At 38.3% G+C, this 19,908-nt stretch overlaps 2 protein-coding genes across 2 annotated transcripts in view; one reads left to right on the top strand and one right to left on the bottom strand.

Annotated features, from left to right (window-relative positions):
- Window positions 1-6,367, bottom strand: part of mrc1a (mannose receptor, C type 1a) — a 24,524-nt gene extending 18,157 nt beyond the window's left edge. Inside the window, exons 1-2 of the mRNA XM_028434075.1 lie at window positions 2,157-6,367; window positions 1,181-1,253 (exon numbers count right to left, since the gene is read on the bottom strand). Coding sequence (XP_028289876.1) covers window positions 1,181-1,253; window positions 2,157-2,428 — 345 coding nt within the window. The 5' untranslated portion in view covers window positions 2,429-6,367. The remainder of the gene's footprint in view (window positions 1-1,180; window positions 1,254-2,156) is intronic.
- On the top strand, window positions 6,340-19,908 carry hacd1 (3-hydroxyacyl-CoA dehydratase 1). The gene is made up of 7 exons (XM_028434078.1): window positions 6,340-6,505; window positions 13,778-13,895; window positions 13,987-14,005; window positions 14,088-14,176; window positions 14,351-14,472; window positions 17,932-18,110; window positions 19,367-19,908. The coding sequence occupies exons 1-7, from the start codon at window positions 6,387-6,389 to the stop codon at window positions 19,447-19,449; spliced, it is 729 nt and encodes a 242-aa protein (XP_028289879.1). The 5' UTR covers window positions 6,340-6,386; the 3' UTR covers window positions 19,450-19,908.

Here is a 19,908-nt window from a genome sequence, read left to right as displayed (position 1 = left end):
TTGTGAGTCCAACAAATACTGTTTCAGGGTGTGTGTGTGTGTGTGGCAGCAGCGGAGTCAGTGATCTGTTTCAAACACTGAGTATTAAGCTGCTAAATCACTTTCTTGTCGTCACAAACACGTCAGATCATGTCAAAGGCGATACAAGGCAGTATAACTGATACTAAAAGTAGAACTGTTCCCTGGATGCTTCACCGTGGCTGCCCACTGTTCCTCAGGGAGGGGTTAAATGCAGAGAACACATTTCATGTATGTAGCTTTACATACTGTATTTGACAATAAAGTATAATCTATATTAAACCCCAGTGTTCATTTTAGCTGTGAGGTAGTAGCTCACATTCTTATAGGGTAGGAGGAGCCAGGATTGCCTGGAGGAGGATTTTCCGCTATGTTCCATGTCACAGATGTAAGTTCTACCTCAGGTGTGTAGTAGAAGTTTTCAGTGAAATGGTCCCAAACTTTTGAGACTTTAGGTTGGTTCTTCTTCTGTTGCGTGATACTTCTTCACCCTGTAAATGGTGAAGCGACACTGCGCCCAGCAGTTCATGTATGGTGAAAAATAATTTTTTAAAAAAATGTATGGTACTGCAGCAAAAATGAAGCAGAAAGTGGCTGACGGCCTGATTTTATCATGACTTTACAACATAAAACGACGCGCCAACACAATACAGTATCTTGGAGTCAACATTATCAATTATGTTACAAATGTTTTGCATTATTGTATATGCTACACACATTGTGGTTGGCGCGAATCTAGAGACGGTCTAGATGTTAAATTCTATTTTTTCTTTTGCCCCTCTGGCAAGAATCTCAGACTCCGCCTATGGCTCAGAGGTCAACTTAGGCTTTAGAAAGTCTCAAAAATCAGTGAGTGAAGCCTGTGCTGCATCCAGCGAGGAAGTGAAATGTGCCTCATGGACACATGATTTGACAAGGGCAGCGTGCACAGGAAGGGGAACCAAGCTGCTTATCAGTGTCTTCTCATGCATAAAGCAAGATAGTCTTCCCTGAGGACCAAGAGGCTTCTCACCAATCCTCTACATGTTCCAGTCACAGAAGATGCTTTTACACCTCAGATTCCAGACCATCATGACGCTAAATCACAAAGTTACATCTTTGGATAAAAAAAAAAAAAAAACATACACAACCAACCTAAGGCAAGAGTGAACTCATGTTGTACCTCAGAGCTGGCGATAAGAAAAGCAAAGCAGGGTAATGTGGAGAGGATCACATACACCAGGGTCACCGGCCTCCTGAGACAAACACAAAGGACGAGGGGAAGACAAATGCAGATGCAGAACATGCCGACTCATTGTTTTCAATGTATAAACGTGTCTGCACAGACTAACAGCAGCTGCTTTTCAGCCACACTGACATCCCTGCTACTGACCAGGGGTGGACTGGCCATCTGGCATACCGGGCATCATCTCGGCGGGCCTTCAATCCTAAGTGTGCAGGTCCAGCCCACTACTTTAAGCTTTTTTTTTTTTTTTTGACGAGCGAGTGGAGGCAGACATGGTAACAGGTGGCCAAAAATGGTCCAAAAGTGGCAAAAAAAATGGCAAGAAAAGAGTGAAACGTAACTAAGATGAGCCAGTCAAGAGTGGCCAAAAAATGGGCAAATAAAGAGGAACCAGGTGGTATAATGGCAAAGGGTTGCTTAAATGGGCAAAATGTGTCAAATAATAGTGATAGAGTTAGCTTATTTGGATGAAAAGTGGCCTTTTTTAAAAAAAAAAAAAAAAAAAAAAAAAAAAAAAAAAAAAAAAGGGCAAAAATTTAATAAGAGGTTCAAAAAATACTTGCAGAAATGGAAAAAAATAGGAAAAAGGGGTATTTATTGGCAAAAGACAGCTAAAGTCGAAAAAAAGTGTCAGAACTTTTTGAAAAGGGTCAAAAATGGGACAAAGGAAGTTGCAAAATGGCCAAAGGAAGTAGGTAAAAAGGGGATTAGGTTTTCTGGGTGATTAATAATTGAAATTAAGACGTAAAAAGTCACACGTTGAGCATCACTGACTTAATAACAGCTTCTACATGGCGTCACTGATAATGTAGTGGACTTTTTTGGACAGAAAATGCCAGGACTGGATTTTTATCCCAGTCCACCCCTGCTACTGACCACTCACACCAGTTTGTGGCTCTGCAGGCCAACTCACCACTTCCTCCTCCCAAGAAGAAACTTCTTCTTCATGAAGACCATGTATTTCAGAGGAACCCAGACCAGCAGGGCCGTGGAGGTGACGTAGGCGACGCAGGAGGCCACGATCAACCAGTAGGCAGTGGTGCTGTCACCGGGAGGCTGAGCAGACGACTTGACCTTTGCCACGATGACAGCAAACTTCTGCATGACGATGAAGAGCGGGACGCACAAGGCTGCAAACTGAAGCACCTCACATAGGGCAAACTTCAGGATGCTCCCCGAGCCCATCCTGTGGCAAAGCAAGGCTCATCTGTCCTTCTCAGGCCTCCAGCTGCTGCATTGTCCAGCTCCACTGGCATGTTCCACACACCACAGCCCCAGGCCTGCTTACACTGCACTACAGCATTGTCTGCATCACTGTGGTGATCATGTGACTGACATTTATTTTCATAATATGTGGGATACAAACAACAGGAAATCTGCAATGCCTAATTCCTGCTTAGATGATGTTCTAACAATCTATTATTTTAAATGATGTACTTACTCTCTGTGAAATGTTTATGTGCAATGTAACCCACAATGAGTGTAAAGCATATTTGATTCAAAGGAAAAAAATAGGAGTTTGTCAAAACATGGTAATATATGATTATAATAAAAAAGACTAATAAATAGAAAGTTCAATTGATAAGGTTAGTGTAACATAAAGTAAGAATTTGGACTGCTAATAATCTGTTTGGTTCATGTAAATGCAGGAAATATTAATACAACTAAATACAAGAACAAGCTACTAACCAAAGGACTATATTATATTGCCATCTTGTGGTGGACCACGATAACCCACAATTTCAGAAAAACAACAAAAGCCTTCAAAATGGTTAGTTGAGATGTGAAATCCAACATGTTTTCATTCAGATTCATAAAATGTGCAGAATTTTGAAAAAAAAAAAAAAAACATTGATTCAAATGCAGGTGTTGATTTAATTGGTAAAATGTATATATTTAATTTTTTTTTTTTTTTTTTAAGTATTGTTATCTTTCAAATACATATCACACACAAATCAAGTAACTGTATCTTACATCTTTAAACTTTGGAGTTTAAATGAAATGCAGTATACAAATACCTGAGGTCACACACTTGCCACTTGTGCACTAATCCTGGCTACTTGGTGGTGGACTCTGGGATCCCCAGACTGTGAACACCAGGAGAATCCATCTTGCAGACAAGGTAATCTCCAGACATTTGTGATATCAAAATGGGGTCACGAGTCACGACACAAAAAAGGTTGGGAACCTCGGCCATATCGCCACACAATTTGTATACATTTTGACCAAATTTAATTCCTAAACACAAAAAAACCCTCCAGTTTGTCAAAAAACACCCTGCAAAAGCACATTATATCTCAAGCTGAGGATGGAGATAAGATGGAGATTTTTCTAGATGACTTCATCCAGACTTCCTGACCTGAAACAGCTGGTCATTGTACTGCTGACCTCAACAACCCGAACACCAGATCCAGTAACTGGATGAGGATTAGGTGGTCTGGATTATATTTAGGGCTGTCTTTAGTTTACACATATCTACATGGTATCAGTAGGAGGGCTAATTTTAAATTTCGCATCAGTGCACTTTCTCAAGCAGTGCCAAATATGAGAGCAGAACTCCAGTCCAGTACAAAGTGTTACATGAATGTAAAGAAAGCACTGCGACACCTCATGCATCAGACTGAAATGGAGTAATAAAACATGCAGAACTCCCCCAGATGCAATACAAAATAAAAGTTGCAGTGCTCATTACCCTTTCTACGTCAGAAACACTGTTCCCCAGGTTATATTACATTATATTTCATAACAAATACACAATTAAACTCAGAATAATTTTGCCCTTAGAAAAATACTATCAGCAAACCTTTAATCATGGCATAATCCTAGTAGATAGATGATTGTGAGGAACACAATGCAAAGCAACAGACCCTCAGTTACTGTAAAAAAATCTGCATGAAGCTATAACTTTAAATTAATGCAACCAGACTACAGAAACAAAGAAACCACTAACAAAAATAATATGATGAGTCATGATGCATGGACAAAGTGAAAGGTGTCAGGATGATCCTGTTACAACCTCAGGATTGGGTAGTGTGTTTATCCTCATTTCCCCCCTGTATTGGTTAAACAAAGTGGAACTTTAAATTTTAATTTGTAAAAAATAATAAAAACATTAAGAAAAATACATTAATTTTTAGGGACCCAGTAGTTCTCAAAGGTTCTATAGGTTTAGGAGTTAATTACCATTAGTCCTTAAAACCCAGTCCAACCACTTATTTATATAGCACAAAAAAGTGATGTACATATGCTTTCTAGTTCCTGCTGCATTATCATACAAGGTTGATTGGTTACAGTAATGTCTGTATATAGTGAATTACAATACTTTCACTGCATTAATTATGAATCAGTAATAAGTTACTTCAGAGTTAATTTTGGATAAAAGCCTGAAGTTATAAAAGCTATAACAGAGTTGATCTGGTGGTAAAGTTTTAAACTGCTGTCCATTTCCACACCAAGGACTGTGACGACAAGCTTTATAAAACCATAGGTAGTGTCTGTGTGAGGAGGATAACATGCCCGGCCAGCCATGACTTACAGTTATACCAATGGACACTGCAGTAAGGGCATCCGAGAGTGTGCATTATTTATTTTAAGAGCAAGGTATAGTTGTGAGTCGTCTGCATAGAATGATATGTCATTCTATATAAAAATCAAACCCAGTGGGAGGATTTTTAAAACAATCTACAACCCAAATCAAAGAAATATTTATGCATTTTTAAATTTGTATTAAACAAAAACTTTTCCCTTTTAAAGAGCAGTGATTCTGGTTCAAGCTTCAACTTTGCATCTTCCGAACACAAAGTAGTAGCAGTTTTTTTTATTTCGTCCGATTACATATTGGTTGTGTACACAGATTGTCGGAGCTAAGTTTAAGTATTGTCAGAATGTTAGCTTATAATGAAACTTGAAAAGGATCACTTCTCAGGAAACTTGACTTACTTAGTAAATTGCTGAAGATGATTGTTAAAGTCAGATACTGAAGAGAAAACAATTGGGTCTCTGAAAGTCATCCCATCGTGCTTTTGGTTATTACAAGACCAGACAAATGGTGAAGAATGCTGGGTCACACCCCCCCACCCACTGGACTTTGAACTGATGGAAAACATTAAGAGACAGTTTGAGAGCAACCTGCTGTGAAGGAAGCAGGGAACCACAATTATGTTTGTAGCTTTACACGTATCAGTGTTATTGATCGCTGTAATAAATGCAGTCATCTGTTTGAGGTGGCGAAAGAAATAAATTCAGTTGTCCAGGTCATTGGAAACATCAGCATTAAAAGTTCAAAGTTGACTGTAAAATATTTACAACATATGCCATTTTATAAGCCCGAAGGCTAGTAAAGTCTGCCGTGGTGACAAACTACAAACTTTCAAAAATGAAATACTAAAAGCACATTTATAACACTTTCCCTTGTGCCTCTAACCGCTAAAAAAGGACAGTATGAAAAGGACAGTATGAGTTCTCACTGTGAGAAGGTAAATGTACAATGTACACCTGCACTAACCAGGTCCACTTTTATTTTTATTAAGCTATTATTTTAATTCAATTCACAAATTTGAAGGAAGTGCACAAGACGGAGAGGTCGATAAGTGAACTGGAGTTGAACGCCATCAGCTGAAACAGTTTGAAAAGTCAGAAAAAAAAAAACTGAATTTTTAGCTTGTGTGCGGCGTTAGCTTTAGCAGCTAACTCGATCTTTCTGCTTCGGAAACCGATACTACATTTACGCAAAAAAATCTTTCAAGGAATCAACGCTCCAACTGGTAAAATAATCAAAATCTGTCAGATTCGCCTCCTACACCGTCAGCCATGGCGAGTTTATCCCTCTTGACCTAATGCGGAAGAACTGCACCAGTACGAGAGTGTAAAAAGGCTTATTGTCAGATGTGTTTTGTAAAATGAGTCCCTATGCATAAAAAAGTCATGTTTGGCGAACAGCACTTTGACTGGAATTCATTCTTGCATCAAATAAAACACAGGATGAGATTTTAAACTTAAGTAAATCATGGATGGATGGAGTTGGGCTGCACTACCAGCAGGCCTCGCACTTGTCCCACCAGGATGGAAGGTGTCCCCCCCACCCCTCAACTCCACCTCCCTCCCAGCTGTCAGAGGCCGACTCTGCCGCCCTGCCCCCGGCACCATGGCGTCCACTGAGGAGGAAGGCACGGCGGAGGAGAAGGAAAACAACAACAAGAAGAGAACCAAAAGCGCCCTCGCTACCGCATGGCTCACCTTCTACAACATCGCCATGACGGCCGGGTACGTGCCCAATTTTGCCCTATAATAATGATAATGATAGGAGTGAGCCGCTCCCACACACTGACCGTGTTGCTGTTTATAGGACTGTTGGTCTCTGTCAAACTAAAGTGTCAGCTCAGCTCAATCCACCTCTGCTATAGTGACAGTAAAGACCTGATCGATCGGATCGATAGTGAAAGGCAGACTGATGTTTGTTGGCCTTTGTGCGAGTGTTAGGAAATGAATGAAGTGTAGGGTGTGGGTGACAGGCTGGCTCTGCGTGCTGTCCGTGTCCAAATAGGGCTGAGTGGAGTGTGTGCTGTCAGAGGCCTCACACAGTCCCACTGAGGCTGGGATAAGTTTAGACTCAGTAGGAAGTGCTCAACGTGCACATTTTCAGGAACAACAGTGTCTGTATGTCAGGTGGAAGCTGAGCATTGTTGGTTTATGATGAACTGAGACACACAATCATAGTCACATCTGTGGCTCAGAAAAGGTTTGGCACCAAATCTTTGTTTACAACCTGATGATCCACAACATACTTCTCAGAGCTAAACATTCCTGCAACTTTACTGTCCACATTCGTCATGTCTTCATCTTGTCATATCTTTAGCAACTTCAAAAATCTTACTTTGGCTTGCAGTGGTCTCTCTTACATCTTTTGTATCACTCCTCTTCTCATATACAAACCATCTCAACCTTAGATCCTTGACATTATTTCCCCACTACTTGTCGCTCCTAAAGACATGCAACCTTTTATTAACCTAGTAATCTTAAATTCAAGATTCGTTTTACATATAAACCGAAGCAAATCAATAAAACGATTGTAAACACTGAAAGTCAATTTGCATAGTGATCAATCATAGCAATGTTAATTGCTGATATACCGCCATATTTTCCATGGCCAACAGAACCTGTGACCACAGAAAGATCATCTTTCACAGTAGCGGCTGTTTCTTTACCTAACCAAATTTGCATTGTGTAAACCAGGGGGTGTCCTCAGGACTGTTCTGGGGCCATCTTCACCAATGAATTGCATCTAAAAATCTGATTTACTTGCCAGGCTTCAAACCCACACAGATAAAGACAGATGTAGTCGGTGCCTTCAGGGTTCTTGCCAGCGCTGTTGAGCGTAGGGGCCCCCGACGTGGTAATTTTGCTGCCCTATGGAGGGATGGCGCCCACTATGCTTCGTTTTCAGCAACGTAGGGAGGATTTTCTAACCTTGCCTGCTAGATGGATTCTCCTGGTGTTCACAAACACCAGGAGAATCCATCTTGTGCCGTTCTCGCCTTTGCCTTTTGAAACCGAACTGAAACGGTTCGAAAAAAAGTGTTGTGGTTTAGGGCGGGATATCCGGGTGTGATGGAGGCAGAAGCAAAACTGGTGCATGGGCAATTGCAGGGAGAGGAACTAGCTGGGCTACCGCTATTAGCATAGCACCGAATCAAAATAAAAAGATGTCGACGTAGGAGGATGAACGTGTGGAAGCTTCTATAAACTCAGTTTTAGGAGAATCCTGCATTTCCATTTTGAAAGAGCAACAGCGAGAGGCGCTTTGTGCGTTTTTGGATGGTAAAGATGGCAAAGCGGAGCCTTGTTGTTGTAGCAGCTTATGCCAATGACGACCATTGGTTACCGTGTGATTGGCTAAAAACAAATCATGGTGGACAGGCACTTCGCCCAATCAGCTTCAAGCATTCTGTTCATGTCTCTCCCTGGTTCCGAAAGGATTTGCCAGACACAGATCAATGTGGAAAACTCGAGTTAAAGGGAGGGGCTACACATCAAACTTGCTCTTGCCAGGTTTGGGATTTTCTGTTGTTTTTTTTCCATTTTTAAACTGTACAGTCGTAATAATTGTTGCACACTTGGAGAAAAAAGGCACTTCCAGGAGCACACAGGTTGTTTAATCTGAATAACCCAGAAATGCATACATCAGTCGCACTGTCTATTTAATACAGGCAATTTTCCTGTTTTACCTGAGGACCCCTGCAGCCACTTAGCTGCCCCTGATGTTGACTCCGCGCGTACGTGTGTGTATTTGTTCCAATATTACTGCAAGTCCCTCATAATACCTCATTTAAATTTGAAAAGCACGTCTTGGAATCAGTCTTTTGAGTATTGAGTGTCTGTGAGTATGTATTAGTGGAGGATCTACAGTAACTCTTTAACTGCATTCATTTTCACCTTTACCTATTCAACAATTAAGTTTTAGCTAGAGCTGGGCAATTTTGCCTAAAAAAAACTAATCTTTGATTATTAAAGAAAATTTTGAGTTTAAATTTTTTTTAATTTAATGCACTTAAAAATGACTGCAGACATCATATATTGTTTTTGTTGTTTATATTGATGTGATTTTCCTCAAGCGTTAAAATGCATAGAACACTCCCAAAATAAAAAGTAAATGAGGCTCTGTCATTCAACTATTTCAAGTTTTAACCCAAGTTTAAGCAAAAGTGCAACAGCAACTTATTTGATTATCTGATTAAGAAATCAGATAACTACATATTCTATAACATTACAATTAAAAAGAATAATAAACTCTTCCCTTAACATCTCAGCATAGTGCGAATAAAAAAATTAAACTTGCCTGTGGCACACATAGCTACTCAAAGGGTAAACAAACAGGCTCACATCGCGCTACGGTAACCCACAAGGACGGAACGCAAAAGTCAAAAAACTGTGGTTGGAAAAAAAAAAAATATTATATATATATATATATATATATAAACTGGAATTTGCAAAATAAAATCATTTTTATCTACAAATTTGATTAAAGAAATGTTTCGCCCAGTCCTACTTTTAGCTTTAAAGTAAGGCACGATCTCACTATGATGTGAAAAATGCTAGTGAGAACCCTGTGCCTTAGTAAGGCAAGGCAAATGTATTTGTATAGCACATTTCATACACACGGCAACTCAATGTGCTTTACACGATCCAAAACTGTAACAGAAAACATTAAACAGTTCAAAATCAATAAGAACATTTAAAATCATCAACATTGATATTAGAGACGCATACTGCTGCACTTCCTCTTTAAATGTTCAGTTTCACGTGTTCATAAGACATTATGACAAATATTTTTAGGCGTCACAGATTGTAGTATATGGCTTTTTAAACACAAAGTGGATCTTGAAAAAAATGTGACATAATGGTTAAAACATGTTACATGTTCTACGATTGTTTAAAGTTGTTAGTGAAATAAGAACAGGAAAATGAAACAATTGAATAAATTAGGAGAAATAAAGTATTGCATTTTGAAACCTAAAATGAAAATGTAGTATTTAGTAAGTGCTTTTTCAACTGGTAGCGCTTTGGACTATTCACAAGCTTTCAGAAAGGTTGGTGACCCTGGTGTAAACCTTTATTTCTAATTAATATTAGATTTCTGATCTTTGCAGCTTGTTAATCTATTCATGATCTCACTAAGCAGACAAAGATATTTACAAACTTTAAAATCCATTAATAACTTATAGTATAAAGTCAAAACTTGACACGGAGCAAAGCACGATGGGACTGAAGGACAATATCAGACAAACTTATTAGAGGCAGGGGTGCACATAACCTTTTTCGGTCCGGTGCTTAGGGGAGCACCTCGGGGTGTTGCATGGTGATCACTTTTTTTTTCTCAATTTTGTGACATTTCACTTGAATTAAAACTAAAAATTAATAGATGCATCATAATTATGTGTCTGTCATTTAAAGCCTCACATAATGTGTGATGCACCTAAAGAAGGACTCACCCGCAGCACATGCAGACTGAGTTGGTAATCGGTTTAATCCACAAAAAGGTTCGGTTCACATGTAGGCAGAAGCAAAAATCTAAGGAATACGACCAAACAGGTGGAGGTACCAGGCAGACTGAGAAACATAAGCTGGATCACTAGTCTACAATGAACACAAATAATGTGGGAAAGAAAAACTAAAGGAGCTTAAACTAAATAGACCAACTAACAAACATGATGAGTGACAGCTGGGAACACAGGTGAAACTGATGGGGCAGACTGAACAGAGGGTGAAGCAGCCTGGAATGACGATGAAAGCAAAACAGGAAGTGTCAAAATAAAACCAGGAAAAACCATGTGAAGCTTTCTAATGGAACGACTGAAAAGTTGACCACAAATATCTGAAAACCAAACGTGATGACAGTTTTCTAAGCACTTAGTTACAACAGTTATGATTTTAAAGCACAGGACATTCTGTTATCCTACAGTATGTCATTATCACCAACACCATCGTCACTCTGACAGTCCTTTATCTATTTCAAAAACAGCTCTTTGCTATTAGCCTGTTTATTAAAAGCTGGATTTTCAAGGCACCACATTCCTGTGTGTTCATCATATTTCAACTTGTATTCAGTCTAGTGTTTCTTTCTTTTATTTATTTATTTTCTTTATGAAAAAACTAAATTATAAAGAATAAAAATTGGACATTTTGATGACTATCTAAAAACAATGGCTCACATTTTGCATTATAATCTTAATCTATTATATTAAGAACCGACTCTTTCAGCTACCAAGTAGCTCCTCAGGTAATTTTCTGCTTACATAAATTGTTATTTTATTATCTGTGAGAAGTATGATTAAAAAGACATAGACTGACTATATCTAGCATTTATTATTTTTAGGGTTTTTACTAAAGCTGACTGGATGGATAAAGCTCTAGATAATGTTGTGGATGGATGGACTGCTTTCATGTGTCTGTGCAGGTTGTTTGTGCAGCCTGTGTGATATGAAGTGTTTAGATGTCCACGACATTGAAATGTGTCAACATTTGCTGTTTACTTTCACTCGTTTCCCTCACCTCCACCATGGACTCTCTGTGTGAATCCTTTTCTGCTCTCATGTCTCCCTCCTTATCCCTAAACCAGTGTTTTCCAAACTTTTCACAATCCCGTACCCCTTCAGACATTTAACCTGAAGCCATGTACCCCCTACCGCTTCACACTTGATAATTTAATGCAGTGTTTTTCAACTTTGGGGTCGTGACCCCATGTGGGGTTGCCTGGAATTCAAATGTGGTTCTTTGAGATGTCTAATAAGTCATAATATTTAAAAAATTACTGATTTAAAAATGTATTTTATTAAATGTTTTAATTATTATTATTAATCAAATTATAACACCACACACAAATCAATCTTAAACAACTGTATTCTATACTTTCACTTTCTCAAATGTAAGTATAACAATATCTGAGCTGGCGCCTCTCATCACTTTGTGCACTAATCCTCGCAACAACAAACATTATCAAAAGCTATTTCCAGAAAGAAAAAAAAAAGTTTCTGGAAACGCCAAAAATGTGTGATATTAGGAAAACGGGGTCACGCTAATCTGAAACCATGGGTAGTCTTACAACGACAATACATGGAGGCTCCTGACTGCTGGTCGATTTATGTTCTAGTTTAAAAAAAATTTTATTTATTAATGCACCCCCGTTGACCATTTGAGTACCCCACTTTGGAAACCTAGGCCCTTAACTATGTTTACTGGTACTCTGTCGTGGTACATTGTATTCGAACAGTGTGCTTTAGTTATAATGTCCAATGTGTGTACAGTATGTATATGTATTGATACCCAAACAGTGGATACTTTGTTAAATATTGTATTTATTTGATTATCTTGACTATTAAAAATGTAAAAATGTTTTAAAGATTGAATTATTAGGCCTTTCCCTTGGCCAACTACGCACAGACAGACACACACAGCAGTGCCATTGTAATCTGTTATCATGATTCGTGAGTTTTTTTTTCCATCATGGCAGCAAAAATGCAACAAATCCAATCCAGCTAATGTGTTAATGTCAGTGATCAACAGCTCAGCCACATCATCTTCAATGGCTGTTTTTCTAATGTGCAGAGTCAGGCTCAGATCAATCCTCATATACAGCACAAAGACATGAATGAAGACACACAAACTCAGTTTTTATGTTTAAATTCACCAAAAAACAAAGTTCACATCAGCACTTCAGACCGTTCCAAAGCTTCAATCTTCTAAAATATCCATTCACGCTCTAAATAACGCAGTGTTAATTGTGTTTTTAACACTTTGTTTTGATACTTCGATGATGTCATCCATCACATTAGTCAGCAGAAGTAGGCAGTGTGACAATGAGCAAGAAATGCCAATTCATTATTCAGACATTGCTTAAAACGTGCATGTTTTTGACAACGTATTTTCTTATTTTTTGTTTCTTTCTTTATCTGCGTCTTGTCAAAAGTTAACACTACATAAAGTTTTGTATTTATTTTCTTTACAATATAGTTCTTCACAAAGTGGCATTGTATTTACATTCTTCTAAAGCAGTGTTTCCCAAACAGAGGTACGTGTACCCCTGGGGGTACAGCAACACATTGCAAGGGGTACTCGGAAATATTTAATTAATTTAATAATAAATCGGGAACTGTCCTTTTTCAGGCAATTTTTTTTTTTGACAAATTCACCACAAACTAACAGAACTATTGCTCAATAAAATATTGTATTTTTTTGTTATGGGTCCATTTTATAAACGAGACCGTATTTACTTACTATTTAAGTAATTACATAAAAGTTGCATGTAATTAAAAAATAAATAAATAAATTTCACTCATTGTTTTGAATTTGTAGATTAAACCTTAGGGGACAAATGTTAGGGGTTTAGGAGCGTCAGCTGTTCCACAAATAAAAAAAAAGCATATGAAATTATGGAGAGGGTACTCATGATATGAAGAGGGGATACACAAGATTTGACAAAAATGCAAAGGAGGTACATAAAAGATTGGGAACCACTGTTCTAAAGGACTCCCAATCCCACAATGCAATGGGTGTCAAATCACATTTGACATTTTGAGTCCTAATCCATGTCTTTATCTGTGTTACAACAAGAATTAAAGATCGTCACCAGCATATTTAAACGTACATTCTTGCATTAAGAGTTAAAAAACATCATGGTAGTTTCAATTTTTTTCTCCAATTTAGTTTTTTTTTCATTTGAACTGCTCTTGAATTCAGTTAAGTTTCAAAATTCTGGAATTTTGATATGATTATCATCTAAGGGTGACCAAAACCAGCAGGCTTCTAACCTAAGAAATGACTTGTATTTGGGAATTTGTATTCTTTCTGTATAAAAAATTATGTAAATTTGGGTTTTTAACAATAATCCATCAGCAGATTTTTATTGTTATATGTATAGTTGTTGCAGACAGTCATTAAGACAGTCATTTGTTCCAAAAAATGCATTTTTCACCATCTCAGTGTTTGCATAAATAAATCCTGGTTATTTAATATGACGCGTCTTGTTTTGTGTTGCTGCAGGTGGCTGGTTTTGGCCATAGCGATGATGCGCTTCTACATCCAGAAAGGCACCCACAAGGGTCTGTACAGAAGTATAGCAAGAACACTCAAGTTTTTCCAGACCTTTGCATTAGTTGAGGTAAGACGCCACTTCATATGTTATCATAAAATACAATATTTGAATATTTTAAGTGGGGGAAAATAAGTTGAACCTCTTTCTTACCCTTCAGGTCGTACACTGTGCCATTGGTGAGTGAAACCATTTCTTTGTTATTCATTCTATCATCGCCTATCATCATTTGTATTCCCTGTGTTTTTTATTGAACTGCAGGAATTGTCAGGACTTCTGTGATTGTAACTGGGGTTCAGGTGTGTTCACGGATTTTCATGGTGTGGTTCATCACCAACAGCATCCGACAGGTGAATATATCACGGAAGTTTGAAAGGGCTTAAGTGGAGTGTGCACAATGGTTTTCAGAGAGAGGCTGCTTTTTTATGTGTGTTTTTTTGTGCACCATACGGGACGTGCACCAGCAGCTCCTGTCAGATTTGACACGACACCCAATGTAAATTTCTTCCCATTTTCACTCAAAGATCCAGAATGAAGAAAGTGTAATCCTATTCCTGGTTGTGTGGACAGTGACGGAAATCACCAGATATTCTTACTACACATTCAACCTGCTCCACCACCTGCCGTACTTCATCAAATGGGCCAGGTGGAGATGAGCTTGCACCATCAATGCTATGTGTGTGTGTGTGTGTGTGTGTGAGTTGCATTGTGTCTGTGCATGACTCAGTGAGTTCACAGCTGTCATGCTTCCCTAACCAGGCCTAGACAGGCTTTGCGTCAGGGAGGCGTGCAGTTTGAGTGTGTATTAAATATCAGTGTGTTGTGTCTATTGATTAACACTTTGTTATCCGTTCAGAGGAGGATCAACTAAATGCTATCATTGTTCACTAACAGAACAGCCGTGTGGGCCACTATGCTGAATCAGCATTTATTTAAATTTCTTTTACCACTTTCGTCTGTTAACGAGTTCAATTTCTTTAGTTCTTTCATAATTTCTTCAATTATTGAATATTAAGCTTTGAGTTGTCATATGTTTTTCAGCTTTTTTGAGAAGACTTCTTTACCTTAATTTATTGTCAGCTACTTCCTGTTTTTTGGTCCAACTTCCCATGTGATAAACATATATAGAAAATAAACGCGGTGAAATACATTTCCTTCTGCTGAACTTCCGGTCGCTCCATTTAAAAAAAAAAAAAACAAAAAAAAAAAAACAACCGAGCGGTTCATGTTTTCTGTCTTCTAACATTTAGTTTTTTGTTTTTCGAACCAGCACATGACAATGAACAGGTTTTTAGATGTTTTATTACCCTTTCTCCGATAAGACGTTACCCATCCACCACGTTTTACTATCATTACCAGAGGTGTAAAGACTACTAATATATCCTACTCAAGTAGAAGTACTGTTACTTGATTGAAATTGTACTCAAGTACAAGTAAGTCATACATAAAAAATTCAAGTACAAGTAAAAAACTAGCTCAATGAAATAGTACTCAAAGTAAAAGTTACTAGTTACTTTCACCTCCTAAAAAAATAATAGAAAGTGTCTATTTCTACGATTGCCATATGGACAACCCCCGGTGCTATTGGTACGGTTAACTAAATACAAGTAGCATCTTAGGTTTAGGGTTAGGGTTAGGTTTAGTCTTAGTCACATGACCTAAACTGGCCAAATAGGGGCACTGCAATACGGATAGAATGTCGGTATATTGATACGGCAACCGTACGGATAGCCACTGCCAACAAAATAACATAAATAATTTCCAATTCAAAATTTAAAAAAAATTTCAGGCTCTAAGTATAAGTAAATTCATCCATTCTAAAACTGACAAAATAATCGGCGTTCAATGCTGTTTTGGTGCGGTGCATTACGTGTAATCTGGTTGGTCGGCTATGATGTGTTGCATTTGTCCCTTGATCATTTTAAAACAGAAATGTACTCAGTAACTGTTGGCTGCAGAAATGTAACAAACTACTTTAACTCTTTTAAAATGTACAAAGTGAAAATACCGATTTAGAAATCTACTCAAGAAAGTACAAGTACCCATAAAAGCAACTCAATTAGAGTAACGTGAGTACTTGTTTCACTTTCACCTCTGGTCATTACGCAGTGCGTATCAATGGCAACTCTATTGTAAGTATAGTAAACATATTTTTTATGTCATAGAACAACTTTATCATGTAGAACAATATTTTGCTTGTCAAAAGACTAGTCTGATATCAGCATTCGTTTCCATACTGCAGCTGAGTTTGATCATGGGGGTCCATATAACTCTGAGCCAGTGCTTGTTGGTGTATGCCCCCCCCCTCCTTAATGTCTCCCTCTAAGCACGGAGAACTCCTCTCCAGGCCCCTGGAGAGGAGTTCATGTTCAGCTGCTCCTGTTTAAGACCATCTGTTTTGGACATGGAATGTTCACCCAACATTTCTCTCACATCCGCTGAGTCGCTCCCCCAAGCCTTTGCTGTGGTCTTGACTAAATACAGGAGTCATAGCGTTACTGTTTGGTACTGGAAAGTCCTGCTGACACTACGTGACACTGAGCTGTCTCACAAAAGAATGATGTGGTTTTACTTGGCAGCGGAAAGCAGAAGGAGGATCGAGAGATTAGTTTGCTGATTTATAGTTTTATTTCATGTTTTTGCAGTTTGTTCATGAATGTGTATGATTTGCAAAGTTTCTTTCGCCGCTGGGTACTTAGTCTCTGCTTGTTTCATTTTTTCAGATAACTCAAGTGATGAAATACCATTGCGGAAATTGCGAGAGTACCTTTGCGTGGTGTTAATTTATCAAATTGCATCACATGTGGGTGCAGTAATTGGACATTTAGGGCAGTTATTCAGATGTTGATGTCCAATGCTAATGTGTGAGACCTGAATTGCACACAAAACCTGATTCTGCAGTTTTGTTGTCATATCAAATACTAAACCTCTTAAATATCTCTGCTCAGTGGACTATCAAGGCATTTCTTGGAAAGTGTGTTAATGTGATTTCTTTGAGCATTTTTACAGTAATGTGGCTTTTTGTTGTTGTTGTTGTTGTAAACTCACCAGTGATCAAGTTACTCTGGAAAAGTAATCAGATTACAGATTACTGATTACTTTTGCAAAAAGTAATCAGATTATTACTTTAGTTACTGTATTTCAAAGGTAATCTAACTACTGATTACAAAGTTCCTATTTTTTTTTTTATTATTTATTTGTATTTTAAAGGAGCACACAAATGTATGGCAACAAGAACTTTATTGCAATGTGCAAATCTACCAAACAAAGACTTTAAATTAACAATGGTACATTTGCAGAATTCCATACAAAAATGTGTTATTTTCTTTGTGTCTTTCTAAATAAAAAATATAGATAAATAATATACACAGCAGGAGCCACAGATCCACAATTGAATAAAAGAAATATGCAGCTATAAAGCACGATGTAAAGCAAAATCTTGCTTTATCTTGCTTTATCTTACACTCAAAAAACACAAAAAATAAATACAAATCTCTGCTGTTTTTTTCTTTTAAATTTCCCTAGTAGTGTTGGAAATGAAACATTGGGGCAGGTGAAACAGTGATTGTATCTCATTAAAAGAAGCTTCTCAAATCATTTATCAGATAGTCTGTTCCACCTTGGGGTCAGCACCAAAAAAGGTGCTCCTTGACAACGGACAACAATATTCTTTCCACTTGTGCAAACAAACACAAAATAATGGCTGTATTTCAAAACTCGTTAAAGCGTACTTTTCTGACAGCTCAATGCTGCATTTGTTTTGCTAAGTTAGCAGCTTGTGGTAGACGGTCTCATTCAGATGACGTCGCATATTAGTGTGACGTCATCTGAATGAGACCCGGTACCTGTACTTGGGGTTAAATTTACAATAAAAGTGTAAATAACGCTTTATTCTGATAGCAAAACATGGCGATCAAGTAACGCATAGTTATTCGGCTAAGTAACTATATTCTGATTACCAGATTTGAAAAAATCTGACCAACACTGAAACTCACACATATAAAACCCCCTAAATCTGCTTCTGCATTGTGATTTTTCTGTGCATGTGAGTGTTTCCACTTCAAAGCTGTCATTCTGATCAGATTCTTTGTGTCTTGTCAAACAGATATAACCTCTTCATTGTCCTGTACCCGCTGGGAGTCATTGGAGAGCTGCTCACCATTTATGCAGCTCTGCCAGTCGTACGCAGGTCTGGAATGTTCTCTATGAGGCTGCCCAACAAGTATAACGTGTCATTTGACTACTACTACTGCCTCATTATCGTCATGCTGTCCTACATCCCACGTGAGGAGCCTTGAATACGTTATAATGATGCATTAAGATTAGACTAGATAGAAAAATGTACTTTATTTAATTCCTTTAAAATGTATTCAAATTGTATGAAACATTGAAACAGGCTGATCTCATCTCCAAAGTAACTAATTGACATGTTAAGTTTAGGGTAAATAAAGGTGCATTTAACATGACAATTTCGCCTACACTGGAAATGACAGCAAAACCATGTTATTTTTAATGATAAAACTAGGACAAAATGCATGTTTACACAATTTTCCTAAGAAAAATGTCAGACTCAGACTACACTGTATGTGAGCCCTAAACTAAACTGAGTTAAACTTCATTAACTCAGTCTAACTTGTTGATGCAGCTGAAAGCCAACAAGCATCTCCATTTTCGATCATTGTCTTCTTCTGTCCATTTTGTCATTACTTTGGATATTATTTTATCTGCTGCATGTACAAAAATATGTTTCATGTTTGCCAATAACTTTGGGTAACACTTTACTTGTCATTACGCTGTAATTATCTGTCATTAGCATGAATAAGGTGTCATAAAGGCTGTCATTAAGTGTCGTCATTAAGCTATGTTTGCATGTTTTGGGTAAGGTGGAGGGATCTAGTGGAGTTAGGGGTTAGGGTTAGGGTTAAGTGCATTGATTATTTTTTCTCGATGAAACCCAATGAACGGTTCTGGACCGTTCAGTTTGGTCTGGTGAGTCAAAGGCAGGACACAAGCCGATGCATGTTACTCTGGTATCTCTGTTCCTAATTCACCATTCATCAAAGAGTTTGTGAAGTGGTATCAGAGTCGGAGTGTATGGAGTAGAGGGATATAGTGGGGTTAGGGGTTAGGGTTAGGATATGGGTTAGGGGTTAGGGTAACCAAGGGTTAGGGTTAGGGGTTTGGGTTAGGATTTGGGTTAGGGGTTAGGGTAACCAAGGGTTAGGGTTAGGGGTTAGGGTTAGGATTTGGGTTAGGGGTTAGGGTAACCAAGGGTTAGGGTTATGGGTTAGGGTAACAAACAACACTTAATGACAGCCTTCATCACACCTTATTTACGCAAACATCAGGTGTCACGTCATGTCATAATAATGACAGCGTAATGCCAGCCTTTATGTATAAAACTTCAAGTAAGATATTACCAAACTTTGTGACAGAAAACTGCAGGATCGGGACCAGTTAAAAAAGGTTCCCGACCCACTTATCTACTTTATTTTGACCTAAGAATGTCTACATTAACAGTCTTTCTACCTCTCTTGCAGTGTTTCCCCAGCTTTACTTCCACATGCTGCGACAGAGAAGAAGAATGCTCCTTGGAGAGGTCATAGTAGAGAAAGACGAATAGACCATCACCTGTTTGTGCCTCTGTTTAAATCAACCGTATTTCGTCAACACGTCTCCTCACCAGTAGCACCAAGGGCCATTATGTTCTTCACCTGACCTGAACCTGGACATAGCACAACCTACCAGATGATTTGCCACCAACCACCAGTACTCAAACGAATGGAAGTGATTACAACTGATCAGGAGCAAGGATTGCATCCGATGTGAACTGTTTGGAAACATGTTTACAGTGGCTAATGCTGCTGGGGCTTAAAGTCAAGGAGGTCCTGAGGGCTCATTCCACATGCCATCAGAACCAGCACTGAGCTACAACTAGCAAGGCAAAGAAGAAATCCTCACAAGAAGAAAGGATTGTAAGCTGTGTGTCCACCTTTATCGTCAACAGAACAAAACACTGAAAAACAAAAGTAAATTTCACTGCTGGGCCATACTTCAACAATAAACCCACTGTTAGACATTG

The sequence above is a fragment of the Gouania willdenowi genome, chromosome 20 (assembly GCF_900634775.1).
Source record: "Gouania willdenowi chromosome 20, fGouWil2.1, whole genome shotgun sequence".
NCBI classification, from domain to species: domain Eukaryota; kingdom Metazoa; phylum Chordata; class Actinopteri; order Blenniiformes; family Gobiesocidae; genus Gouania; species Gouania willdenowi.
Note: the sequence above shows the minus strand (reverse complement) of the source record. Positions and strands in the feature narration are given on the sequence as shown.

Excerpts from the sequence above, each read along its gene's own strand:
- hacd1 (XM_028434078.1), top strand. The coding sequence starts at position 6,387 with ATGGCGTCCACTGAGGAGGAAGGCACGGCGGAGGAGAAGGAAAACAAC. Across the intron at positions 14,473-17,931 it reads TACTTCATCAAATGGGCCAG|ATATAACCTCTTCATTGTCC; the intron begins GTGGAGATGAGC and ends CTTGTCAAACAG. Across the intron at positions 18,111-19,366 it reads CATGCTGTCCTACATCCCAC|TGTTTCCCCAGCTTTACTTC; the intron begins GTGAGGAGCCTT and ends CCTCTCTTGCAG.